The sequence below is a fragment of the Rattus rattus genome, chromosome 1 (genome assembly GCF_011064425.1).
Source record: "Rattus rattus isolate New Zealand chromosome 1, Rrattus_CSIRO_v1, whole genome shotgun sequence".
NCBI classification, from domain to species: domain Eukaryota; kingdom Metazoa; phylum Chordata; class Mammalia; order Rodentia; family Muridae; genus Rattus; species Rattus rattus.
Window position 1 is genome coordinate 172,292,878 of NC_046154.1, and position 22,871 is coordinate 172,315,748.

Genomic DNA, 22,871 nt, shown 5'->3' on the forward strand with positions numbered 1-22,871 from the left:
TTTTCTCTCTCTTTTTTTAAATGATGAATTTTGAAGGGGAGTTGGCTGCATTTTCTTTGAAATGGCTTCTGGAAGACCACTGTTTCCAGGGTCAACTGTGGAAGATGAACTGCACTTAATATTTCGACTACTAGGTAGGAAAGAGTTTTTTCTCCGTGATTCACACCCACAGTTGCCTGGTTAACTTAGGACTGTGTCTGTAAGGCGTCCGTACACATGCGTTCCATAGCTGTCACCATAAGAACCGCAGTTGGCTTAGATGCTACAGGGGAGATTTTTTCCAAGGTAACTCATTTAGCTTCATTTCATAAAGATTTCGTGAAAGATTTGACCTTAGACATATTATTAACAACTCTTCCTAGTGTAGGTGATGTCCTATGGATAGAAAGGGGATTTTATCATATTTAGGACATATTTGAATGGGCCCCAATCCACATGTATATATGTAGTGTCCCTAAGTATACACACACATACAATATTTTAATTTCAATTGAAAAGTTAAATCATTTAATAAGAGCATCATGTTCTTTAGGACAGTTCTTATGCCTGTTGATAGGTGTTTGCACACATATAATTTAAATGCTTATCATGAATTTATTCTTTTAATTCAGGAACTCCATCTCAGGAAACTTGGCCAGGTGTTTCTTCAAATGATGAATTCAAGAACTACAACTTCCCAAAATATAAGCCACAACCTCTAATTAATCATGCACCCAGGTATTTTTTTTTTCTTTTTAATTGGGAAGGGCCAGGCCCACGGGACTCGGTGCTCGTTTGGTGTCCTTGCACAGGAAGGGCTCGGGACTGATACAGGGCAGCTTTTCATTACTGTGTGATGTAACTTCAGTCAGCTTACCCCTTCCTTTGACATAGTAACAGCTTACCCCTTCCTTTGACATAGTAACAGCTTACCCCTTCCTTTGACATAGTAATTTTAGAAATCAGCCGCCAAGAATCACCAAAGCATTCGAATAGAATTGAGCTGTGAAGCGAATACAGAATGCACATATCGGAATTCTAGAGCTTACGTGGATAGATCCACAAAGGCCAAGACAGCACTGCTGCCTGGCGGCCATTGGCTGCGTCCCTGAGCTCATTTCTGTTACTGAAGTTTTTTTTTTTTGTTTTTTTGTTTTTTTCCTTTTCTTTTTTTCGGAGCTGGGGACCGAACCCAGGGCCTTGCGCTTGCTAGGCAAGCGCTCTACCACTGAGCTAAATCCCCAACCCCACTGTTACTGGTTTCCCTAAGTCAATGCTGTACAGTAGCCATTGATTAGCAGGCTGTGTTTATATAATTTTGTTGATGGCTTGTGTCTACTTTGAACCCCATTAATATATGTTGGGATCACTGTTGCAATGTTTTTACCTCTATGCTAGGACAGCGATATTCCGGTGAGCCTGCCATCATTGGCACACCGAATACTTGTACCCTTGTACCCTGTTTAAACTTCCCCTGAGTAGAGCTTACTTTGGGGATAGAATGCTAACTTCAAACGTTCTATAGTGTTAGTAATTTTTCTTGAATATTGAAATTTCGAGCGGCAGTCCGTTCATGATTTGTCCTGAAGCAAATGACAAGATGAGCTTTTTAGGGCTGAAACAGATCTGGGTCTTTGAAAGCAGTAAAGATGGCTATTTTAGGGCACTTAGATTTGGTAAATGGAAGCATTTGGAAAATAATTTTATCCGAAAAGTTTCTATCATAAAAGAATAAATGGACACTTGTTTTGGTTTATCTTTTGTTTCTAGGTTAGATTCTGAAGGAATTGAGTTGATAACAAAGTTTCTTCAGGTAAGCCACGTCTTATTTTGTGACGTTAAATGGATCATTAAGTGTCTCTTCCCTCAGGAAAATAGAATCAGTAGTACCCCCTCAAATACTGTTAACGACAATGGGATGGTTACGGTCTTTCGAGGCTGTGTCAGCCAGCTCACAGTCTCGTTCTTTGCGGCTGTTTCTCTGTCCTCTGCTCCTTAGTGCTTGCTGCCTTGCGGCATGCTGCACTTTCAAGTAGCGCTCCGGTTTGCCCCAGAGCAGGAAGAAGAGATGACAGGGTGGGACTCGCCACATTAACTCCCCTACATCCCAAAAGCATAGGCTTTTCCCAAGTCTCCTTGGCCAGAACATTCATTGTAGAAACAGAACAACACAAAGAGAGTCTGGGAATTGGGGAATTAGCCTCAACCTGCAACAGTCATGGTTCGTGATTTATCTGTTGGAGCTGGAAGCATGAACATCTTGAATTTGCAAATCTAGGTTGTGTCATTTAGGAGACTTGCAGTGGGCTTTATCTGTTGAGATCGTTGGGCCTAAAGGCACTAACTGGGCATGCTCTGTCAATACACTGCAGTTCACAGAGGAAAAGAGCATTAAAGATTGAATATTTTAGTTTTTCATCACTTCAGGAAAATACAAGGAATCTAATTTTTATGAGGAGGCTGAGCTAGGAAGTGTGGAATTGAGATCGAATTATCTTCATGCTTTGAGTGTGTTGGGAGGACTCTAAAGTGATGTTAAAAAATTGTCAAGTAATCAAGAACTTTTTTAAGTAGTTCTAAGTACTAATTTATCCTTCTTCAACTTTTTACGGTAATTAGACAGAAGGTTAATGAAATGGCTTTTTGCTTTTTCACAGTATGAATCTAAGAAAAGGGCTCCAGCAGAAGAGGCCATGAAACATGTGTACTTCCGAAGTCTAGGACCGAGAATACATGCTTTACCAGAAAGTAAGAAGCCCTTGAGTTCGTTCCTTCTACTCATTTGTCTAGGAGTGAGGATCGGGAGGTTTATAGAGTTTAAAAAGAGGTGGTTGTTGATTTTTATACCTAAGATTTTTAGTCCTTTTTTTAAATCAAATCATAATTTTTCCAAGGAAGTTTTTCTTGACTGGTTTTTCTTGTTCATGTCTTGTAACATTGAGTATATATATTGCCTCTACTCAGTGAGAAATGAGTCATATTTGAGTGTGAGTCATTAATCTTCCTTGATTTAAATCAATATGCTGGCACCATCATCCTCAGCCCTAGTGTGGCTCAATTTCTTTGTTAAAAGTGGATTTCTAGATTGGATGGGTGGGCGCCATGCTTGCTGTGCAGTGCAGACCTGGTTCAGGTCCCCAGGCCCCTGTAAAAGCACTGTGGAGATTAGGGACGAACAGTCACTAAGCAGATGCTTCCCAGGTGAAAGTGATTTCCTTCCTGAGGAGATACAAAGAAAGTCCCCCTTTCTTGCGATTGCTCTGATGACATTGTCCTTACGAAGTTAGTGAGTCTGTTATCAAAATCACCAGAGTAGAAAACTCCCCAGGCCTGAGGTAACTATTTAATTTTGTCCATCCTGTCTTAAAGTAGTCCAGTGTTTAAAGTGGGCTGAGCAGGGAAGGAGGACAGCGTTTGGGAAGTCAGCTGTGAAGGCCGTCCCTCAGTTCCCATTCCCTTTCACTAGGTAGTCCTTGGTAACCGAGGGTCACGGAACAGTCAGCAGCAAAGCCCATCAGAAAATCCACAGGACTTCTCCCATTGAGTTTGGCTTTCTGTCTAGAACATGGGGACAAATGGGCAATCTTTCCATGGGACAATAACTTTTGGGGGCACAGTATGGATGTTTGATGTTGAATAATCGTTTTGTGCTTTTTGAATAATCACAGTTGGTCTAGATTTGTCATTAATATCTGGTGATTTCTGTCTATTTATTTTAGGCGTATCAATATTCAGTTTGAAAGAGATTCAGTTGCAAAAGGACCCGGGTTTTCGAAATTCTTCCTATCCAGAGACAGGTGTGTTTGTCATAAACCATTTCACATGTCGATCATGAATTTTTTTTCGTGGAACCAAGCTTTGGGTTTATAAATCGATCAGTAAAATTATTGATGTAAAAAAAAAAACAACCAACAATGTACAGTGCATCCCACAACTCTGTATTTTTAGAATTGCATATACTTGCTGTTCTGTACAATGTGGGCAGCGCAGTAAATCTTCAGAGAGAAATGTGATTCAGTCAAGTCAGGGATCCTGCGAGCTGCAGATGGCACAGAGACCTTTCACAAGTGACCTGGCTTGACCACTGCACACGCCATCCCAGGTACCCGAGGCAGAAGACACGGCTTGTGCTTACCTAGCCATCCGCTTCATCACTCGGAAGCCTAGAAGCCGTAGACTGACCCCGTCAACACAAAGGCCCTTTAAGACAGTGCCGACCACTCTTACCGTGGAATAGTAGCGTTTGCTGGTGGGAACGTTAGCCTCCTAGAGTCACCAAATACTGTATGTGGGATAATCACTGAGCCTTGAACTGCCTCATGAAATGACTTTATATTTTAGGACATGGGAAGAACAGAAGACAGAGCATGCTCTTTTAAGTCTGGTAGCTTGGTCTCAAGCCCAGCCCCAGCCTTTCTTACCAGCCATGGACTCAGAGCTGAAGGCAGTCATTTCTTGTGCTGGACTTGGGATCTCCGTGTGTCTGCACTGTCCTCTTCCCAGTGGAGTCTTTTTATTTCAGACCTACAGATTGTTTTTATATTTGTTGTCACAGTGTGACAATTTTTTTTTTTTTGTACAGTTGGTTTTAAGGTCTTCTCTGCCTGTAGAGCCAAGAGGTTACAGCTCTCAATGTAACTGTGGCTGCAGATTTGTGCAGGACTGAGAAACACAGTGCATTATTTATTGTGGAATCATTGCTGCTAAATAACTACTGTCTGTTTATTTAACACAACAGTTGAATGCCTGAAGAAGTTGCAGTGGCTTTATTAGATGTGAACGCATCTGTTTCTCCTCACAAATTGTTTGACTGCTGCGTTTCGTTGTTGTTTTGTTTTGTTTGTTTGTTTTTTTTTAAAAAAAAATTAAACTGCAGTGTTTCCTGGAATGTATATTTAGCTTTGCTTAGCAGTAAAATAAGTGAGCCATCGTGAACTCGAAGTTCGTGCTACTTATAATTTCTTAGGAGCATTGGCCAATAGAGTAGCTGAGAGAGGGACAGCACCGTGTGTTTGGGAAGTGTGTAATGTGGGGGGGCTGAGCCAAGCAAATGAATAGCAGCCATTTTGGGTTCCCACATCAGACACCAATCAACTAAGAAAACCGAGTTACCCATTTTTACCTATTCCTCACCTTAGAGATGTCTACTGCCTACTCGTATGCCTACACTTGATTAACTTTTACACTGTGCTTTCAGTTAACATTTAACCATAGAGGTCATTCAAACAGGAAAAGCCTTGCTGCTGTTTGTCTGAAGCACGTTTCTTTTCCTAGATACTACTTCATTTTGAGGAACAGTTTCTTTCACTTGGGGGCTGTGTGTGTTTCAAATAACGTTCACTTGGAATAACCAGCTGAAAGCTGGACTCTGTCTTTAAATGGAGCCATGATGAATTAGAAATGAGAAATAAGAGCCCAGAGGACTGCCTTAGCATTGTGGGTATTATCTGCTCATCAGAGACACTAACAGTGTAACTTGAATTATGCATGTCCTTGACCATCACAGACACTCGGTGTTGGTAACCGTGTCTTAGGCATTCACGTTCATCGTTAAGGACTATTGGTTAGTGCATCTTACAACTAGAAATCTTAATTGGTATACTTTGAAATGGTCATGTAAGTTTTTGCCTTATATCATGAAAATAGTTATAACTTAATTTTTGTCCTGCCATTCACTGTAAAACATTCAGGGTCCTCTCATTTCTGTTCAGGAAATCCTGTAGTTTATTGTTTGTTATTTAACAGTATTAAAGTGAGTTTTTGTATATTTTCATTTTAACTTTATTTGTGAATAGTGATTGTGGCATGTTTGGGGATGTTATTTTAATATTTCACAATACTGAAATTTTAATTTTTTTTTTAAAAAAAAGAAAGTTCTGGAAGAAACAGATTCATGTGTAACGGTGAATATTGGACCACTGCTGCTTTTCACGATTGTCAGCTGGTTTTATGTTAAGCCCTGTAGCCTAACTGCTGTTATTTCTAACTGACAGACATGTATTAATATTGTACTTTGAAGGTTATAAATATTATGTGAAAATTCCTCCCTTCGTTTTGAAATTTATAATAACTAAATCTCTGTGTTATATAAAATGTGATCTTTGTGGAGTCACCGTTCTTTCTTGGGGAAGAAAGCCATGCACACCGGGGCCATTTTCCTTTTGTGGTACCCCTATAGAGTGAGAAGACGTCACTGCTGAAGGTGACAGCCGCCTCGATCTTGCCCACCCTCCGGTTAGTCTCTCGTGATCTCCCGAGATAGAATTCTTTATTGGTGGAGTATCAGATTTGTCCGTTTGATTTGCAAACCGGCCTCAGCTGTCAGTGAGCTTGATTCTCGCATATAAAAAGTAAGGAGACATGATTTAGAATTCTTTCTAGGGGTCCAGGGACTTTAAGAAATTCAGCAAATAGGCACGCATAGGTTGCTTTTGTCTGTTAACGTTTCAGCCTCATCCTGATCCTGGAAACTGCAGAGAAGAGACTTAGAACTCGGAAAGACTGAACCTGGAACTCTCACAAGCCCCTTAAACCGACCAGGCTTCCGAAGGTAAGAGGTGCTACGTCACGCAGCGTGTCCAGGGTCCTATGTTACCAGCTGAACTTGGAAGAATATTTAATAACACGTTATAATCCATCTTTCAGACTCATGACCATCCATGTTGGCTTTTCTTTATGCCTTTATGATACTAACAACATGACGGTTACATTATTTATTTCCAGAATTGTCTTCCTATTTCAGACATTGAACTCACTAAAATATTCCATTTCTCCCTCCCAGCTTCTCATAACTATTAATTTACTCTCTGTATCTGTGAATTTTCCTATTCTAGATATTTTCTGTCTCTGGCAACCTTACCATATTTATATTTTACGTTTGGCTTATTTCTTTCAACGCAGTATCTTCAGAGTTTCTCTTCATGGCCGACTGACGTTCCCTTGTGACTGAACAGTGTAGATGCTGTTGTAGTGAACATTGGTGAACACACATACTTGAGTTCCCGTCTCTATCTCTTTGGAGTGTATGCGTTAGAAGTAAAACTGCTGGTCAGACCTCACCAGCAGATGCACTGTTAAATTCCTGCTAACGTGTGAGAGAGAATTCTTCATCCTTCAATACTCGGTCTTGTCAGTATCATCATCATGTTCCTTCTGACAGGCGCCAAGAGGTAGTTCACGGAAGGCCGCATTGACATTTACTTATGATTACCTACCTCAAGTGTCTTTTGTTTGTTTGGGTTTTGTTTTGTTTTGTTTTGTTTTGTTTTGTTTTGCCTTTTGTATACTTGCTTTAAAGAAAAGTTATTCAAGGAAAAATGTTGCCAGTTTTAATAACAGAGTTGCTTTGTTCAACCATAGGGATTCTCTGTGGATTCGCAATCTGCCCTTACAAAGCACACGATTTTCAGTACTTCCTCCTGCTCTCTGGTGACCTTTCACTTGCTCGTGGGAGCGAGGCCGAAGTGCAAATGTCACTCACCTATTCCGTTGCCAGTGCCTTTGTGTCAGATTTTACAAACCTATTGTCGGTTTTCTAAGACTGCAGCTATCTGAAGTTTTAGTCTGCAAGTTCACTTCATACAAATCCAGCTTCATTCTTTTGAATGTAAACAGTTGTTTTTCCATCACCACCATTTCTTGAGGAGGTGCCCACGTTGAATGATCCTCACAACCTTATCAAAAACCAGCTTGCAGTAAATGCAAGGGTTTATTTCTGGGCCCTCTGTTCTACTCCATCAATCCATACGCAGGTCTTTTTTTTTTTTCCCCTCAGTATAGCTTTTGGGACAGGGGACAAATTTTGAAATGAGGAAATCCGAGTTATCCAATAGATATGTCCAGCCTTTTGACAGGAGGTTACTGGTCGGTCGGCTTTATAGTTGAAAATGTCTTGCAGTCGTTTGTGATAGCCATGCTGTTTTCTTCACTCATTACCTTGATTGATTTTTTTATGTTACATCAGCGTTGCGTTCCTGGAAAGAGTCCCACTCGCGATGAAGCAAAGTTTAAGCATCCTTTTATGAAAACATTCAGGACCAAAAGTGTCTCAGATTTCAAAGGGTTTTTTTTTTTTTTTTTTTTTTTTTTGCCCCCAGTTTGGAATATTTATTTGCCTGTGGTAATTGAACATTCCCACTTCAAAACAATAAATCTGAAATGCTGCAAAAAAATCTAAAAATGTTTTGATCATTGTTACTCTAAAAGTTTCAGGTGCCAACACCCTTTAGATTTTATATCAGGGACGCTTAAGTTGTCATTCTTTAAACACGCTCTCCAGTTTGCTAGTGTTGAGAATTTTTGCCTGTATTTATAACGGGACTGGCCTGCACTCTGCTTGCAGCATCTGTCTCCATTTAGTGTTAGCATTGCTGGCACCTGAGGTGAGTGAAGGAGTTCGCCCCCTCAGTTATGTGAAGTGAATTAAGACGTTGTCTTAGTTCTCCTAATCCCATGCTGCTTTGCATCTAGCTGTTTTTTATAGTACTCCATTTTGATTCCTTTCCTTCCTTTCTCGTGTGTGTCTGTGTGTGTGTCTGTGTGTATGTGTGTGTAGTTGTTTTGATAATATATTACAAATATTAATTATTTTGAGTTTGTGTGGTTTTAAGAGATTTATCCCCTAATGTCATCCCCTTTTATTATTCTGTCGGTGACTCTAGTTCTTAAATTCTAATCTAGATTCTTAAATCAGTTCTTTCTTAGTTTTACATGTTCATTTGTGTCAAAATGTTAAGTGGCAATACAAACTCACAAGCTTGGTAGAATTAAAAAATTTTAATGTGTTCCTACATACGACGAAATGCGTATTTTCCTTCTGGAATGTTTTCTAATGCTAAGTTCAGACCCTGGGCCTCGCCGGTGGAAGGTTTGTTAACCCTCATTCCTAGTCGAGAGTTTAGTTTCCACTTCTGACCTAAGAAAACTACTGACAACATCCGTCCATCCAAAACAAGAAGAATATAAGTAAATTACTGATTAAAAAACTACTTCGATGTGAAAAGAATATGAGTTGACCTACACGTGTAACTGTATTTTAATAAATTTTATTGAAAAAAAAAAAAGAGTTGACCTACGATGGTTGGAAGGCCTTTTCAAAATTCCCAGCTTCTCTAAGAGGCCAGGCTTTTCCTAATCTATTGGAAAACTAACATTCTTTTAAAGCTATCACTTGGCAGACTAACATGTACTCTTGTGAGAAAGACAGACGGACAGTTCTTTCACAGCAGTAGCCGTGCTGTCCCTACTGCGGTGCAGATACAGGATTGCCTGGGATACTGAAAGATGCTTCACTGGGCTGTGGGCAGGACAGGCAGGCTTGCCTCCCTCAGACTGAATTCCTAGAACAGTGCTAGTGAAGCATTTCAAGTGCTCCAGCCCCTTTGGCAGCTGCAGTGACAGTTCTTAGTTACGGTCTTTCAGTCCCCCCACCCCCTGGCCTATTACATAATGACTCAATGAAATGGCGGGGGTGTGGGCTATAGGGTCATTGTGGAATGGTGCTCATGCTTTTGTTTTTATCTGGAAACACTGGAACTCGTTAGAAAGATTGCCTTGGAAGCATTCCAGCCATTCGGCTCTTCCAGAACCCAGCCAGCCAACCTTTCAGGACTTCTTAGCTGTCTGGGGACCCCTCCCCATCTTCTGAACTTATGCTACTAATTATTCCATGTGCTTTCTCGTACGATTTACTCACCCCGGTGTCTTCTTCTCTTGCCTACACTTGAGTCTCTTTCTTCTGGAAGTCCTTCTCTGTACCCTACCCTACTACAGACTGGTTTATGGGTCCTCCAGTTTTACTTCCCTGCTGTCTATTGTCCATGTACTTCAAAATATAAAAATACTTAATCATTTTTTATCATCACTCAATAACCCATAAGCCCTGTGAAGAAAAGGATTACGATGTCTTGGACTAGATAAGAAATAGTATTTGTTGATTAAGACACAAGAAGTCCTTGTTTGTAAGTAAAACTTACCACTTACATAACTTGGCCTTGTCTCCTTTCTTTGAACTAGAGATTAATGCAAATCAGGAAACCTAAGAACTAACTCGATTATAATCAAGTTGTTCTACCTCTACACACACACACACACACACACACACACACACACAGATCTCACATAGGAGTAGGAATAAAGTCAGTACAGAAGTCCAGGCAGAACACTCTATAATTACTGGGAGTCTCCTAGGCAACAGTGTTGTGTGCTTGGTACAGTGTAAAGACATAGACTACTAGTTCTTAAACTTAAAAGACTTATCTTTTAAGCATATTGACCAACATCATGGCCTCTTCAATCAAAGTATAATTTTAAAAGCTGACCAGCTGTTTCTTTGAGTCAGTTATTTAACTAGACTTGGTCTCAGTTCCCTTACTTGTAAAATGATGTATAATAGTACTTCCCTCACAGGGCTTGGACTTGGAGCTCTGGACTCCAGCTGTTTCTTTGAATCAGTTACTGAAGTACCATTGGTCTCAGTTCCCTTACTTGTAAAATGATGTGTATTAGTACTTCCCTCGCAGGGCTGTGTGAGTGCTCTGGACTTGGAGCGTGGAGCAGTGCTGCACACATGTGAAGTAGTGTAGAAATAGTTCCTATCAGTAACTAAACCTGTCACGTGATGGGATGAAAATGGGGCTTAGGTTCCACAGTCATTTAGAAGAAGGTACCAGAATTCAGTGGCAGTTCCGTATTGGGCGCCAAACAAGGGAGTTCTGATGCAGAGATGCCATGCCTGAAGGTTAAAACAAAGGGCACAGGACCACACGTGGCCTTGCATCTCCTTGGGTAGAAGCAGTGTTTCTGCAGTGCTTCCTGGAAACACGGTTGGTTTTCAAATGCTTCTTCAGTAAGTGAATAATTCCCTACCACACCTACAAATATGCTATAGCTTATATAGCTATGAATGTACCCCTTTTGAAACTGTACTGACAGTGAACATCAGTCTGGGTCTCTGCTTATCTGCTATTTCTTCCTTCCTACACACACACACACCCACACACACCAGTCTTCTGAACCAAACCACCTGTTGACTGAGCTCATTGGAAGTAAAACAAAGAAGAATAACCTTTGCCAACAAGTCTGTAGTTCATATGTCCTTGTGTCAACAAAATGGCTAAAAGGAAAAATTAGTTTCTCCCCTTTTCATTTTCTTGCCTCAGTATAGAGCAAATGACCGAACTTGGGTAGTGGTGGCAGTAATGTGTGTGTGTGTGTGTGTGTGTGTGTGTGTGTGTTGTGCACAGGCACAGAGACTAGATGACATCAGCTGCCCCACTCAGCACTCTGCCTTACTTCTTTTTGAGACCTAGGCTTCTCCATTTTGTCTAGACTGGTGGCCTGCCGGCCTCGGGCCTGTCCCTAAGCCCCACAGTGCTGGACTTAGAGGCCCATGCACAGTTACGCCCAGCGTGGGTGCTGGAGTCCTTCTGCTCCCTTACACACCCTTGCCACATGTCTTAAGATCAGGAAACCATCTCAAACCCATTTTACTATTCTCCCAATTCAACCTCAGTGGCGAGGTGTGTGTGTGTGTGTGTGTGTGTGTGTGTGTGTGTGTGTGTGTGTGTGTGTGTGTGTGTGTGTGTGTGTGTGTGGTCTGGGCTTTAGAGTCTCACGCATGCTAGGCAAGCACTCCCCTACTGCACTATAATCCTTATGCACACAGAAAGCATTCAATGTGCCATGTACAGAGATAGGATCCTGTATTTATCCAACTTGTTAACACAGAAGAACCCATGTTGGAGTCACTGTAAGTAAATGGAAGTGAACAAACCCACTTGCCTCTTAACACTTTTTTTATTACAAAGTATTTATTCAACAAAACAATATGACAGTAAAAAAAAAAAAGACACCCATGTGGCAGTGGAGGAAGCTTCTCAGCTGTAGGGAAGCTGCGCAGGGACTGAGTTCAGCTTCCACAGTGAGGTTCTAGAGCTCCAACAGCAGCTGCAGCAGCTGAACACTGATTAAGCAAGCATAAGAGCCGGGGATGCTCTTTGCAGCCTATTTTCTGGCTAAATTAATCCTGTTAAAAACACAGAAGACGGTGAAGCTGTTATTCTCTGTCTTCAGTTCTCCCTTGAGTATTCGGACCCACCAAGAATGACACACAGTGTATCTAGAATACAGGATAATCACAGTAATTGGAGGACAAGGAAACAGCAGGCGGACTTACAGTCACGTGAACATTTCCAACCAGCATTTATAGTTTAAAAGTCTACAAAAAGTCATTCTGTTGAGATTCCTGCACACTCCTTGTTCCTTCCTAAGAATCTTGCATATCAAACGCACCCTCATCAAGCAATTTTCAGCACTGCAGCCTGATGTTTCCGTAGGTGTTGAACCACTCCCACTCTACCCTCAGTGAATGCTGTGGCCCCAGGCCGCTCCCTGCCTCTCACCTGGTTCTGTGGGCCTGTCCTGACCGGAGAACAGTGGAAGCACGCCCTCTGAAAGCCCCTCCTAGCTCTGACACTGCATTCAGTAATTATAGTCCCCTGAACCAGATCCTTTTTATTTTAGTACACATTTATTCTTTGCCATGAGGGAGTGGCAGGGTGTCTATTTATGGGCTTAGAGCTGTCTTCATGGCCTTACAGTCAGAGGCTTTTTCTCTCCTCTTAGTAGGCACATACCCCTTAGAAAGATAGTCCCATTCCGGTACTAAGTCTCAATTTGTAAGTATCTAAACATAATTTTAATTGTTTAAAATTCAGATTTTTTTGCATAAACTTTTTTTTTAGCCCCCTTATGATCTGTTATTTATCTATTCTGTTGAGGCACATTTCAAATTGGACTTTGGTTTTTGTTTTTGTTTTTTTGTTTTTTTTTTTTTTTTTACTTGTGGATAAGTAGTGTTTCAGCTCACCTGATCTTAAATTGAAAGCGCTTTGAGTCCATAGTCTTACACCAGGACTTCCCCTTAAGCACAGATGTGCTGCTACCTTCTGGGTTTTACCAGGTGAGGGCCTGCCGCCTTCACAGCCCTGACCCACGGCACATGAAGCCTTCCCTGCAGAGCATCCGAGGAGCTGCTGCCTCGGATTCAGAGTGAGATTCCTGAAGAGTTTTCCTTTATCGGATTGCCTCCCTTCTCGCCACCAATTGAATACAGAAAGCAGTGTCTCTCGGGCGCTCATCTTGAGAAGCAAGGCTTTCAGTTCCTCCAGATCTTAGTAACGCATTTTGCTTTAATCCACCAAAAATTACCTATACACAGGAAGTATATCTACAGAAAGCTGGTATTATATAATCGTTTCTTTGTTTGAATTCGCCATCTGTGAGCATCTCTCCAAAACATTCTTAGTTTGTCTCCCAGCCCCCTCGTTGGGAGAGGCAGGGAGACAGATCCCTGGGGTTTGTACGCGCAGCCTCAGTACATGCAGGGCACACTCTACTGAGCTCAGTCCTCAGCCCTACAACATTAGGTTTTAAATATTAATTGCCGTGCCAGGAATCTTAAGGAACCTTAACTCCCAGCAGTGATAAGATCCCAGATGGTTGTGGTTGTAGGAAATGAAGAAGGCAGGGCTAGTCTTTTAAAATTAAACACAAACCTGGGAAGTCCCCTTGAGAGTTTGGCTGGCATGGACTTACCATAGCCTTAGCAGCCCAGACTTCTGCCGGGGGGTTAGAAAGGCCTCTATAGATGACTAAGCCACTGGCCTCTCAAAGTTCTTCTTTTAAAAAATGCACTTTGGAACATGTTCTTTAAAGAATGTTTATTGTCTAAATATGGCTTCGTTCATTCTTATAAAAACATTACTCGGACATTGTATTTACTGGATTTCAGTTCAAAAGAAGTCCTAAGGCAGTTCTTAGTGATGGAAGTACACTTTGATGGTGTCTACGTGAGAAAATAGCACTCTACTGAGAGCTGTTTGATGCCAATGCGTCCTTCAAACATTTCCTCTCAATACTAGAAATACACAAGTTCATGTACATAAAACTAAATGCAAAGGAAGGCACAGCTGGTTATACCGTGTATACAAGCAGAGCTCAGCGTATGTAGATTTAAAGCGATAGAAAGCTTCACAGCCTTATTAGTTACACTGAAAACATTAAGAAAGGCTCCTCACTGTCAGTGTTCAACACTCCAGAGCTAACAGGATAAAAAACAAACATTAAAATCCACTTGATGCAAAACAGACTTCCATAGAGAGCTGAATATATATATATATAAAACCGTCTTTTAAAATGGTGACATACATCTAGATTATCCGTGTTATGAAAAGTGCAAACCAAATTGACCGGGTTTCACGACGTCCTTCTCATGACACAGGTAAACTAGCCCAGAGGGACAAACTGGCATCATCAGTTCTGTGAGTCCTTAGTCGCTGACAGTGGCGGTGGCCGTCATCATGATTTCTGAGAGCTGGAGGACAGCAGTACTGGAGATGGGGCTCTATCCAGACTGGGGAGCGGCATGGGCATGTGACCATTGAGCAGTGTGGGGAACTGTGAGGGACAAGAAGCAGTCGGTTAGTAACTGTGCCAAAGCCATTAAGGAGCTTGCATTCCTTAGAATTACATAGACAGACCAATGTAAGTTGTTCTCTGAGCCCAGCGATGGGAGCTGGCTGCTGAGCTGTTCACAAAGGTTACGTAGAGCAACAGAGCCCAGAAAATGCCCCCATTCTGTGTGTCTAAGGCCCCTTCACATGTTGTGGTAAAGTTTATTCTCCTACTAATTTTTAAAGGTTCTACGCTAGTTTGCCGATTTGCCTTAAATATTGAGGGGTGAAACTGGAAACCAAGACTCTTTACAAGTAGGTCAGTAATCTCAAACTGTGAAATTTGCTGTCTTTCCCACAGCACATCAGAGATGTCTGTCAGTTCTTGTTCAAAAATGAGGAGCTGTTAATAGTGCTGACCGCTCTGTTGACAGAGGGCTTGAACCTGATTCCAGCACCCATGTCTCACGGCTCCAAACTATCCCAGCACCAGGTCTGTTGTCCTGGCCTCTACATTTTTCTAAAAGAAAGATGATCTTAAACTTTCCTGGAGGTGACAGAACACTTTCGTTAAACTAATATCCATGCATTCAGTCACCCTTGCCCAGGCGAACAGTGAGATCTCTGTGTTGTTGGTAACGAAAATGGTAGCTGGCGGAACGAAAGCGCTGGATTTCGTAACTGGAACAAATACTTCAGCTGTGATCCCAAACGAAGAAGGGCAAGCAGAAGCAACCTTGCAGTATGTGCTGCCCACTCACGGCTCTCATCCTGCGTTGCCAAGGATGCAGTGTGGCCGGCTGACCCCCCCCCCCACCAGGTACTCTTGAAGCTTAATCCCCGTTTAGTCCAGGAAAGTTAAATATTAAACCTGAGTACTAAATATCAAACTGCAGGGCCTGGCACACGTTAGAGGTACAATAAATATTTGTAGAATGAGTAAATACTTTCCCCCCTGAACTATTTCGGTAACGTTCAACGCCTTTGCTTCTCAGGGGCTGCCGTTTCATTGGGTGGCCAGGAACCCAATGAAAGGTTGGGTAAAGCCACCTTTGTTATCAACACTTTCATAAGTGAGAAAAACAAGTCCAAGAGCAGATTCTGGTTAGCTCAAGGTCGTAGCTCCTAAGCGAAGGCAAGTTTTATCTCCGGCTATTTATTTAATGGTAAGTGGCGTAGGCAAGGGTTTCTTGTCATTTGGGCTCTTTACATTTCGTCTGACTTTGTTTCTGTCGAGTTACCGGATCTATCCGTAGGCACTTAAACCTTTCTAACCACACCCTTAACCCAGCTCGTCCCATGTTGACTTCAGGTGAACTGCAGATACTCTCCGACCGTTTCATTGGTGCCTGTGAAAGAATCCTCTTTGGTGTTTTTAGCTCGTTGCATGCGTTAGGATGGATTGCCGCCCACTCTGCGTACACTCATTCGCCACATTTCTCTTGATCAGCTTGGGTCCCCCCCACCCCGGAATGTTTATTGGCTTTTCTCTCACCACAACTGTAAAAGTGGGCCAAGCCGAAAAGTTACATAGAGCACATTCTCAGTCGGAAACCAAGTCTTCTCTGCCCTGTTTCCACACGGACCTGCCTGTGAGGAATGTCCCAGTGTGTTCGTAGGGCAGGCTCCAGATTCAAGCTCGTCTTTGGCACATCCCTCTCTTTACTGAAGCATTTTGCAAATACAAAACCAGACCTCTCGCAGAAAGGTTAGCGTCTTGTCTGCTCTCTCCTTTGCTGAAATTCTGCCATATCTGCTCTAATCTGCTCAAAGCATGGTCTTAAGTAGGCTGGTGTACACTCCCAACATTCAGGGGGCCGAGGCAGGAGGACTACTGTGAGTTTAAGGGCAGCCTAGGCTACAAAGCGAGTTGCAAGCTAGCCAGATCTACAGTATATGACCCTGCACCAGCCACTCTCCCTCCAAGACAGCCCAACAGACAGATCATTGTCTCAGGAGATCTGTGCAGCAACGCCTCAGCCCCAACCAACTCCTTCCGGCATGATTCCAGTTCGCTCATGCAGGAAGCATGCCCACTCCGCTCTGTAGGTTGTCTGCTCATTTATTCGCTGAGGTCCAGTGTATGTAAATGAGGCTCACTGTTCTTTACGCATTTTGAAGGGGCTCAGTGGTAATGTGCATTCTGAGGATAAGCTCGATGTCTTGATATTTTTCCTCAGAAGTCTCGTTCCTCCTCTCTATTTTTCCTCAGAAGTCTCGTTCCTCCTGGGATGTTTGCTCTTTCCCATTTTTAAAACTGCCACCTCCAACTTCTACAGGACCCGTTGCTCTCTTTTATGAAAAGAGTCATATGTTAAAAGGTACGGAGTGGTTTCCCTTTGCACATGAACCCAGCCATAACTTGAGAACTCCAGGCCACGCGACCTGCCAGCCATCAGAGGTTGATGTTGCAACCCTCCCTTCCAACCCCCATGGCTGTTTTTCGAAAGGCTCTTGGATTGAAAAGAGGTCTGTTTGCAGAAATTAAAATGGAAAACTCTTTGCAGATGGCTTTTGTGTGCAGTAACCTGCAGAATTCTAAATGTAAACTAGGAACCCTAGCCTGTACCAGTTTTCAGAATGTGGTTCCTACACTACAACATTGTTAGAAGTGTGAACCATTTTTCAGACCATGCCCAAGACCCTGTGAATCAGAAGCCCCAGGGTGGGCCTAGCTAGCATCTTTACTTGACACACTACCCATGTGACCCAAATGCATGCTGACTTTGCAGAACCACTGAATATGTGCCGTGGACATCTCCCGGCTCCCAGAGATCCTGCCTGTCAGTGCACTGTAGGAATGAACTCTTTACTGTTGAGAATCCTGGAATAGGAACAAAGTTCCACTGGTTCCTTGTGGCTTTCCTAGGAGGTCTTTAAGCCCCTGTACCAATCTGATGGCAGAACTCCCCAAAACCATAGAAATCAGAAGTGTTTTTCAAATATTCACTGAGCTCTGCAGAAGCTCCACGTTAGACTCTCTAGTGGTGCGGTCGGTCCTACCCCCAAAGGGTTGATGTATTCACACAACTCCCTCCTGCTACACTTCTACTAGACTCTGCCACTTCAGGTTAAAACCGTAACAATCAACATGTTCACTGTGCCTGACCAGAACTGAGCTAGGACGGGACTAAGGGCCAGGGAGAGAAGGAAACTCGATTACTTCCGGTAGTAGTCACATCATGACACCCTACTCCAAGCCTGCTAGGAAACCAGATGCAATCGAACCCTCTGAGGCCCCTCCACCCTTCCAATGAGATCCTAAATCCTATTGTGTTTACACTGTGTTCTTGCAGAGACGTGCTCAGCAAATACTAACCTCACTTAGAGGACAGACTGGAGCTCATAACGTCTTATTGACGTGTGTGCTTTGGCATCATGTTACTAGGCCTTCAGTAGTGGCTGGCATTTGTGTGACCATCAACATGCTAGAAACTGGGAAATAGCACAGTACACAGTTTGGGATGAGCCATCCTAGGGCAGGGTAAGCAGGCTGGGTAAGATCAAGCTAGATGGGCTGGAGAGATGGCTCAGTGGTTAAGAGCACTGACTGCTTTCCAGAGGTCCTGAGTTCAATTCCCCACAACCACATGGTGGCTCACAAACATTTGTAAGGGGATCCGAGGCCCTCTTCTGGTGTGTCTGAAGGCAGCTACAGTGTACTCACATACATAAAATAAATAAATGATTCTTAAAAAAAAAAAGACCAAGCTAGACATTGAGGGACACGGAGCTGGCAAGGTGTCCACCTTTGCCTCATTCCTGCCCTGCCTGTATTCACATCCCCAAGGCTGTAACACCTTGAGTTGATGAGTAGCAATCTTGAGACTCAGGAAACACTGATGTCCACGGGCTAGTGAGTAAAGGCTTCCTGGAAGATTCCAGAAGAAGAATGAATAATGAAATGTGTTCACCTAACTCAGGGAGGTCTTCATTTTTTTTTAAACCGTGTGCTGCACAGTATTTTGTTACAAAATCCGAGCTTAATTATGACCTATAGAATGACGAAGGTAACGTGTCTACTCCAGTTTGGAAAAGCTGTTCACCGTTTTTTTTTATTTCTCGATGTTTTTCATGTGGATACATTGGCTAGTTGGGTTCCTATTTTAAAGTCTTTTATTGAGCTTTAACGAAAATCATTTTTAAATTTTAAATCGTTTCTGCAGTCAGTTTCCAGCTTTCCTAGTCATGTGGAAGTATCCAGAACACAGAGTCTATGTTTGGATTCCTAACGTAAGCACTTCTTTTCTACCTCAGTGAAAATGTCTGAAAGGCTGTGCAACCCAATCCTTACAAATTCCCCTTGGAAACTTCAACTTAGTAGCTCAGTGGCAGAAGGTAGCATCGGGGCCTTTGTGGAGTTTCGAGAAGAGCCATCCCTTGGATGACCCATGTTTAAAAGCTCATTTGCAAAAACACTTACCTGGAAAAGTGTATTTGGCCCTTGCAGCCTAGCGGGACTCAGTGGGGCGACCGGACTAAGGCTGCTCCAGAAATGTATGCTGGGGAGCAGCGGACTCGGCGTCAGAAGCAGTCCACTTGGCGTCTAGAAGACAAGGCAACAGGCAGGTCTTGATAGGGGTTCACCTAACACCAGCCGTGACCAAAAGCAACGGAGTGGTTAGGTGTGTGGGCCACAGACAGAGAGGCACGCCTTGCCTTCTAGGGAAAACTGGGCAACTTTAGTTCTGTCCACATGACTAGGAAGCAGTTTAATCCTCCTCAATACTAATTTCATGGGCAATTTTTAAGCAAGTTACCCTGCTTAAACAATCTGGTTGGAAAAGTCAGGTTTGTAGCAACGTGTCAAGTCGTTCCTTCAACCACTTCCCCCTGCTGCCAGGAGACACATGTCCAGACTGAACAGGATCCCTGGAATGTACTTCATTTCTTATCAAACTTTTTGGCCACCGTGGATACGGATAACACCCAAAGTGTACAACCCCCAGGGGCACACACGTTTGTATAAAGGTCATCTCAGTCTTCACACGCCATTATCAACAGCCCTGTAATCATCGAAATTCTATTAGCGTGGATCGCAGCCGCCCGTTCAGAAGCCCCGAGCTGATTTCATGGACTTCACTCTGGACGTGGGGCCGGAAAGAATCCGTCACCCTGGCAATGGGAAGTAGAGCTGTAGAGCCAGAACTCGGCATTTCTTAGAAGTGACGGGACTGGCATTTACTTGCCCACACTCGGCAGGAGGCCTGGCCCACAAGCCAGCTAAAGGGCAGGAGAAACAACCCGCCCAGGCCAGTAAATCTGCACGGCCTTTATTCTCAGCAGAGCCAAGCTCTCTGGCCCAGGGTGTCTGCACCTCTGGTGACCAGAAGGAGCCCCTCAATGAGACTCTTTGTGTAAGAACACAGCAAAGGCGCCAGCATTAAAGACCGCCCCACGCTGGATGCTGCCGTGTTATTTTTTCCTAGAACTGGCCTCAGCCGCCTCAGTGGTTATCAAGAGCATTTGAGCTCAAACCTAAATTGAAAGGCTTGCTCTGTTCAGCGGGAGAGGGACAAACATCCAGGGGTCTTCCATCCAAAGTGCTGAATGGTAAACAAATTGAAACCACGTTCTTTGAGTCTCTGGTCCCACGGCATTTCCTTCTACATACTGAATGGCCTGCGAGGTTACTAGGATAAATATGTGTTTTGAGTCAGGGCTCCATTTTTTTTTCCCCTACTTGGAGGCAATCTCACAAGTGTGCTAGGTCAGCTAGCCTCACGGTTGAAAATGAATGGCTAAGCATGATCTGCTGGGGTCCCCATGATCAGAAGCTCTACTCGCTGGCTAGACAGCCTCGGCCAAGCAACCTAGCCTCTTTGGGCCTCAATTTCAATCTGTTAAATGGGAGGGGAAGGGAAATGCAGGCTGTTATTGCAGGGTTGCTGGGAAGACAGGCAACTCGCCTGACACTCTTAATATATTACTATGCATTAATTCTATTAATTTTATGTAGTAATATAATACATATTATTTTATATATTTTATCTTCTATATATTATAAGATACTATTTATAACATAAATACATAGTTATATACAACACACTATAATATAAAAGTATATATAATAATATATAGAAGACCAATACAAAGAAATGTCACGTCTAAGTGACGAGTCATTTGTGAACTATTAATAAATATAAAATGTACCTGATGTACTCATTAAGTGGAATCTATCCATCCAGGGGAGAATTCTCAACTGGGTACTGAAAAGTCTCATGGGTCGGGCCCCAGTCCACAGACCCAGGTGATATGAGATACTTCCGAGCCAGGTTCAAACCACAGTGTGTCACATGAACATTTCATAGCCAGTGCCAGAGCCTTCTGGTTCTTGTCAAAGTCTACACAGTCTACTAAACCATAAAGGGCAGCCTTTTCTCATCCAAGGCCACAGACTCACACCTCTGGGCGGCATCTGAAGCACAGGATTTCTATTTCCATAGTCTATGGTTTGCATCCCCGCCTCTGGACCTGAGGTGCTCGCACATTTGTTTCCAGGGAATACAGGATGCACACAGAATGCAGTGGCCTTCTGTTTCTCATGGTTAATACATTTGAAATGTCTTCTATAATATATGCAAATAAACATTGTGAAATGACTTCATTAACTCTTCCTCCCACGGCTGTGCTCCCCGAAGATCCTGCAGCCTTAAGGGAAGGGAACTTGGAAGGGGAGCTTCCTAAAGAGCCTTGCCTGGGTTATCTCGGGACACTGCAGAGCTGTCATAATGTCTCTGTTTGACCTCCTGGAGGGAGGACCAACTGCAAAGGGTAGACGCCCTCCCTCCTCAGGGGTCTGACTTCTGTGAGATTCAAACCCAGGACAAGTCTCACTTGGTACCTGTGGCTCCTCCCAGCACTTCTCAACCTGTCCCCTACCCTAAGTCCCTCCCTCCCAGGGGTTGGGCTTCGCGCACGCGCACGCGCACACACACACACACACACACACACACACACACACACACACACACACACACACACACACACCCATTCCTATTCTAACCCAGTCATTGCGGCTACACTGGTCTCTTGGTCCTGTCTGTTGCTCCCCCTCTCAGCGTCCGGTTTAGTCTGCCAGCCATGTTTAGCCTGGGCTCCTCCTTCTGCCTGCTTTCTCTACATCTACAATAAAAATCTCCTCCATACGTCAGGGGTAATCACTTCCTCCTCCTTCTATTTTATTTTTCTTTTTATTCATCTTCTCCTGAAATGACCTGCATGTTCAAAACCGAGCTCATTTTTCATATCCACCTCTTCTTAAGACTTCCATTTCTGTTGGCAAGCTGTGTATCTCAACATACATACTGTCTGAGATGGAAAATATTTGCAGAAACAAGAAGAAAATAAAACATGCTTTCTGCACACATGGCTGTCTCTACCTACCACTCAGCATCCCAGGCACCAAGACAGAAATAGTACCTTCCTTGGACTCATTTTCAACATATCTCTCCACGTCCTTCTGGGCTGCGTTTAGATCCAGTCAGCTTACCACCGGTGATACAACAGTCACCTGGACCAGTCTGCCTGCCTCACGTCCCCTATCCAGTACACAGTTCCACACAGTCACTCTAAAACACTTCATTCAAAAATCCATTCAGGGGCAGGGGGGAGGCCTCCTCAGCCACAACGCTAAATCCCCTATACTTATTAAACACCTTGTCACTTCCCTCTATCAACCTTGCTGCTTGGCCTTGTTTCCTGGGCTTATCACCTAGGGATTCATAGACTTACAACTCTTCAATCTTTCTACACACTCAACTTTGCTCACTCCCCAGGCACCGTTCCCACGGTTTTGTTTTGTTTTGGTTTTTTTTGTTTGTTTGTTTGTTTTTCCTTTTTTTTCGGAGCTGGGGACCGAACCCAGGGCCTTGAGCTTGCTAGGCAAGCGCTCTACCACTGAGCTAAATCCCCAACCCCCGTTCCCACGGTTTTAACCTTGCCTCAGGTTGGTGGCTGAGTATGTCATGGCTTCCCTGATTTACCATGGTCCCGACCTATACCGTTTTCTCCTGCACCTTCCCATCATCTTTGGGTTCATTCCCTGGCTCCCACTCACCCCTTGAGTTAGTCACCGAGTCCTGTGTCTGATAGTCTCAATCTCTCTCAGATCCAGCTCCTCTGGCTGTTTCTGTTACAACCCAGCATCTTCCGGTTAGCTGGAATGTTACACAGTATCCTAACTGGATACAGTGGCCCCCTTTGTATCTATGCTGTCACACAGTTCACACTGTCCCACACCTGCTGCCTTAATCTGTTCCCATCTGACTAAACTCCAACTCTTCCTCTAATACCCAGAGCTGTTCCTCATCTTTGCCTCTTCCCAGCCCATAGTGCTCCCTTCCCGTCTGCCAGAAAGATCTCGGCTGCTCCCTCAGCTCCCCACCCAACTGTGACTGCCCCTTCCATAGCTACTCTCCACATGTCACTCCTCTGGGT

The 22,871-nt window shown here is 43.5% G+C and overlaps 2 protein-coding genes across 4 annotated transcripts in view; one reads left to right on the forward strand and one right to left on the reverse strand.

Moving 5' to 3' along the window:
* Cdk17 (cyclin dependent kinase 17) overlaps nucleotides 1-6,087 on the forward strand; it is a 76,419-nt gene extending 70,332 nt beyond the window's left edge. The window contains exons 12-17 of the mRNA XM_032911475.1: nucleotides 37-134; nucleotides 612-717; nucleotides 1,750-1,792; nucleotides 2,637-2,727; nucleotides 3,699-3,776; nucleotides 4,321-6,087. Coding sequence (XP_032767366.1) covers nucleotides 37-134; nucleotides 612-717; nucleotides 1,750-1,792; nucleotides 2,637-2,727; nucleotides 3,699-3,776; nucleotides 4,321-4,358 — 454 coding nt within the window. The 3' untranslated portion in view covers nucleotides 4,359-6,087. The remainder of the gene's footprint in view (nucleotides 1-36; nucleotides 135-611; nucleotides 718-1,749; nucleotides 1,793-2,636; nucleotides 2,728-3,698; nucleotides 3,777-4,320) is intronic.
* Nucleotides 6,088-11,756: 5,669 nt separating this feature from the next.
* Nucleotides 11,757-22,871, reverse strand: part of Elk3 (ETS transcription factor ELK3) — a 61,883-nt gene continuing 50,768 nt past the window's right edge. The window contains exons 4-5 of one of the 3 annotated variants that reach the window (XM_032911492.1): nucleotides 18,856-18,978; nucleotides 11,757-14,436 (exon numbers count right to left, since the gene is read on the reverse strand). In XM_032911492.1, the coding sequence (XP_032767383.1) occupies nucleotides 14,338-14,436; nucleotides 18,856-18,978 (222 nt within the window). In that variant the 3' untranslated portion in view covers nucleotides 11,757-14,337. Of the gene's footprint in view, nucleotides 14,437-18,741; nucleotides 18,979-22,871 lie in introns of those variants that run through there. The other 2 variants (XM_032911481.1, XM_032911487.1) reach the window with 2 other exon arrangements.